The sequence below is a fragment of the Engraulis encrasicolus genome, chromosome 21 (genome assembly GCF_034702125.1).
Source record: "Engraulis encrasicolus isolate BLACKSEA-1 chromosome 21, IST_EnEncr_1.0, whole genome shotgun sequence".
Lineage (NCBI taxonomy): Eukaryota > Metazoa > Chordata > Actinopteri > Clupeiformes > Engraulidae > Engraulis > Engraulis encrasicolus.
Window position 1 is genome coordinate 24,401,749 of NC_085877.1, and position 5,000 is coordinate 24,406,748.

The 5,000-nt window shown below is 47.7% G+C and overlaps 1 protein-coding gene across 1 annotated transcript in view; it reads right to left on the reverse strand.

The window, feature by feature from the left end:
- The window catches only part of LOC134437020 (phosphofurin acidic cluster sorting protein 1-like), a 129,859-nt gene that overhangs the window by 11,802 nt on the left and 113,057 nt on the right, over positions 1-5,000 (reverse strand). The window contains exon 18 of the mRNA XM_063186449.1: positions 4,196-4,306. Within this exon, the coding sequence (XP_063042519.1) occupies positions 4,196-4,306 (111 nt within the window). The remainder of the gene's footprint in view (positions 1-4,195; positions 4,307-5,000) is intronic.

Consider the following 5,000-nt stretch of genomic DNA (forward strand, 5'->3'; position numbering starts at 1 on the left):
CGGACCGGGCGGAGGATGGCAGCAGTAGGATGCACCACAACGGCTGGGAAGGCGGACGAAGGTTGCAACAGAGGGTGACCTCCAGTCGTCTTGGATCTCCATGCCACTGGGTCTTGGTCTCTCTCTGCCAAGAACAATGGGGTAGCTGCCTGTGCACCAGTCTCCTCACTCTAAAAGATTCCACACACAGGCGTCCTCCTGACACCACTCCCACCAACCACCAACCACCAACCCATTCTCAAGTCCTATGGCGATCAGGAAATGGTAACGGGAGCAGGACAGTGAAGTCTGGGAGCTCCTAGTCATGCACTGGCACATAGGCGGTGGGTGTCTGATACAATCGTTTTGCTCTCGGACTGAGGCAGAGAGAGCATCTCGGTAGCAGCACTCATGTCTGAGCAGCCCTATTAAGGATCCGCTCTGCTCACCCCACACTGGGGAAGGGGCTAGAAAATGTGCCCTAAAAATAGCCTGCCTTTCAAACCTGGCTGGGATACCGCACCCAGCGGGTTCACCTCATAGCGGTCGAAAAACAAAAACAAAAACAATAAACATTGGATCCTGGAATGTGAGGACTCTTATGGACAGGGCCTCAAATGATCGTCCCGAAAGAAGATCAGCAATAATTGCTAGGGAGCTAAAAAGGTTTAACATCGACATTGCTGCTCTGTCTGAAACCCGCCTGGCTGATGAGGGGAATTTGAAGGAAGAGAAAGGTGGTTATACCTTCTTCTGGAAGGGAAAGCCAGCTGATGAACCCAGAATCCATGGAGTGGGTTTCGCCATCAAGAACCGCCTCATCTCCCAACTATCTGAATCTCCAGTAGGCATCAATGAGCGTCTCATGACACTCCGCCTAAAGCTCTCAAACAACCAGATGGCCACTGCTGTGAGTGCGTATGCACCTACCTTGGGCTCACAGGATGAAGACTAGGAGGCATTCTATGCAACCTTTGATCAGGTTCTATCAAACACCCCAAAGGAGGACAAGATCCTCCTACTCAGAGACTTCAATGCAAGGGTTGGCAAGGATCACATGCTCTGGAAAGGCACTCTAGGCAAAGAAGGTATTGGAAATTACAACTCTAATGGAACCCTCCTACTATCAAAGTGTGCTGAACATGAGCTGGTCATAACAAATACCCTTTTCCGCCAGAAAAACAGGTTCAAAACCTCCTGGATGCACCCTCGATCAAAGTGTTGGCATCTCATTGACTATGTTATTGTCAGGGCTAGAGATCAGAAGGATGTTAACATCACCAGAGCCATGACCTGTGCAGATGAGTGTTGGACTGACCATCGCCTAATTCGCTCCACAATGAACATCCAGCTACACCAGACACGGAGGTCCCAAAGGAAGCAAACCCATCCTAAATTCAACACCGACAGCTTGGGGGATACAAAAAGAGTTCAAGAACTTCAGAAGACCCTACATGAACGACTCCCAGAAGAATATCCTGAGGATGTGGAAGAACACTGGCAGAGCCTTAAGACCATCCTACTCGATACCTGCAAGGACACCCTTGGCTACAAGACCAGGAAACACCAAGACTGGTTTGATGACAATGATGATGAAATAGAACAACTAATCAACAACAAAAGGATAGCCTTTTGCTCTTGGCAGCATGACATCAATTCCAAGGTTAAAAGGCAGGCCCACTCCAATGCAAAGGCACTTGTCCAGCGCAGGGTGCGAGAGTTAAAGAATCAGTGGTGGACAGAGAAGGCTTTGGAGATCCAGAGACTTGCAGACTTGGGTGACACCAGGGGCTTCTTTAATGCCACCAAAGCTGTGTATGGTCCAAGTTATCGAGGCCTCAATCCCCTCCGCTCCAAAGATGGGAAAACACTGCTGAAGGACGAGAAAGAAATCAGCTCCAGATGGGAAGAACACTTTCGGGAGCTACTAAACCGAAACACCACAGCTCACTCAGAATCCATCAACCAAATTCCTCAGCAGCCTATCAGGAAGTATCTGGATGACCCTCCCACTGAAACTGAGGTTTTGGATGCCATCAGGAAACTGAGTAACAACAAGGCCTCTGGACCAGATGGGATTCCTGCAGAAATCCTCAAGCAAGGTGGGCCCAAACTTCTCAGTCACATCCACAGTCTCCTTACCAAGATCTGGAAGGAGAAAATCCCTGCTGAACTGAGGGACGCCCTGATTGTCACCATTTTTAAGAAGGGTGATAAAGCGGACTGTGGCAACTACAGGGGCATCTCCCTCCTATCCACCACAGGCAAAGTGCTGGCCCGTATTTTGGCCAACCGACTATTACCACTGTCAGAGATGATCCTCCCAGAGTCGCAGTGTGGCTTCCGCCCCGCCAGAGGAACCTCCGACATGATCTTCACAGCTCGTCAGCTGCAGGAGAAATGTCGAGAGCAACACCTACCCCTGTACATGGCATTCATCGACCTCACTAAGGCCTTTGATTCCGTCAACAGAACTGCCCTCTGGTGCATACTATCTAAGATTGGATGCCCAGACAAATATCTGAAGATCTTGCGCCTACTGCACGATGACATGACCGCAACTGTAGTTGGGAACAGTGGCTGTGAAACAGACCCTTTCAAAGTGGAGACAGGAGTCAAGCAGGGCTGCATTATTGCACCAACCCTCTTCTCCATTTTCATTGCCACCATCCTCCACCTCACCAGTCAAAGTCTACCTGAGGGTCTCAAGTTCGTATACAGGACAGACGGTGGGCTCTTTAACATCAACAGGTTCAGGGCAAAGACCAAGGTGCTCACATCCTCCATCATGGAACTCCAATATGCTGATGATAATGCCCTTGTGGCTCTGTCTGAAGAAGAACTCCGGAGCATTATGGACGCCTTTGCCAGAGCCTACCAACTCCTGGGACTTGATATTAACATCAAGAAGACTCAGATTCTGTACCAACCAGCTCCTGGCACATCCCCAAAGGTTCCAACCATCCATGTGGCCAACAACACCCTGGAAAATGTGGACCAGTTCATGTATCTGGGTAGTCTTCTATCCACAAGATCTGACATTGATGCAGAAATCCACCACCGAATTGGGTGTGCCAGCGCAGCTTTTGCTAGGGACAGGGTATTTGAAAACCGTGATATCCTGACTAAAACAAAACTCATGGTCTATCGAGCCGTTATTCTTCCCACCCTGCTCTACGGAGCTGACAGTTGGACTACTTACAGTAGACATCTGAAAGCCCTTGAGCAATATCACCAGCGATGCCTACGTAAGATCCTTAGGATCAGCTGGGAAGATAGACGCACCAATATCAGTGTCCTACAAGAAGCCAACATCCCAAGCATCACCTCAACTATTGCTAAGCACCAGCTACGATGGACAGGTCATGTGTTACGCATGTCAGACAACCGCCTTCCAAAACGAATTTTGTATGGCCAACTAAAGGAAGGAAAGCGTACCCAAGGAGGGCAGAAGAAGCGGTACAAAGACATGATAAAAGTACATCTCAGAAAGTGTAGCTTCAATGTCAATAACTGGGAGGAGGCGGTCCTCCAAAGAGATGAGTGGAGAAGGTTGGTTCATGAGGGTACAGCACAACTAGAAGAGGACCTCCACCATGCTGCAGAAACAAAAAGGCAATTGAGGAAGGAGAGAACCACTGCCAAAATGAATCCTCACATCCAAACAACTATCTCCAGGACAACAATCTACATATGCCCCCACTGCAATAGAGACTGTGGATCAAGGATTGGCCTCAACCGTCATCTGACGACCCACAAATGACCAGACCCAACGTCAGGGGGACAATCATACTCGTTTCGAGTGATCGCCGATGATGATGATGATGATGGTGTGTGTGTGTGTGTGTGTGTGTGTGTGTGTGTGTGTGTGTGTGTGTGTGTGTGTGTGTGTGTGTGTGAGAGAGAGAGAGAGAGAGAGAGAGAGAGATAGAGACAGAGACAGAGACAGAGAGAGAGAGAGAGAGAGAGAGAGAGAGAGAGAGAGAGAGAGAGAGAGAGAGAGAGAGAGAAAACCCATTTGGAATTCAGGTCTTGGTGGGGTAATAATTTGCTGTATGTATGTATGGAGGGGGAAGATGTCATGAATACATTTACAGTCTCACTAGAATAAATCTAGAATAAATACAATATTGTGTTTTAAATTTTTCCACTGTGTGTGTGTGTGTGTGTGTGTGTGTGTGTGCGTGTGCGTGTGCGTGTGCGTGTGCGTGTGTACCTGTCTGTGGAGGCTCTGTGCGACTGAAGAGCTCCCTCCAGGCTCCGTCCAGGAAACAGGAACTGTAGCGGTTGTCAAGAGCCCCCAGGTGCTTAGCAACGGGGTGAGAACCTGAGAGACAGAGAGAGAGAGAGAGAGAGAGAGAGAGAGAGAGAGAGAGAGAGAGAGAGAGAGAGAGAGAGAGAGAGGGTGAAGAGAGAGAGAGAGAGAGAGAGAGAGAGAGAGAGAGAGAGAGAGAGAGAGAGAGAGAGAGAGAGAGAGATAGTTTCATATGTGAGTTTCAAAGTGATAGAGTAGGAGCAGAAAGAGAGAAGTGCTTATGAGGCGATGTTTTGCTTAGACTAAAATCAATTTCACCCCCTTTTCCCTGCTGAATCATCCTGCTTCTCAAGGACTAACATCACCCAGACAGACCATTTTAAAATGCAAAAAAATATTGGCTCTTAAAGGTACACTTTGTAGGATTGTGGCCAGAGTAGGTATGTTCACTATGTAGGATTGTGGCCAGAGTAGGCAGGTCATTGAAACTGTGCTGCCTATTGTGAAACGTGATCTTTTCATGAGTAATTACTAAGTAATAAATCAATATTTACCAGTATGAACAAAGTACAGGAAGTTAGTGCAGCTAAAAATTGGAATTTCTGGCAATTCAACAGGAGAAGATCCACCTTTGTAGACTGTGCCATTTTCCCAGTCATAATGAATACTTTTTGTGGTGGTGGTAAGTATTTGTGAAAAAAGTATCATTTGTGAATGGGCATGAATTCTGGAAATAAAAATATAAAAACATTACATAGTGTACCTT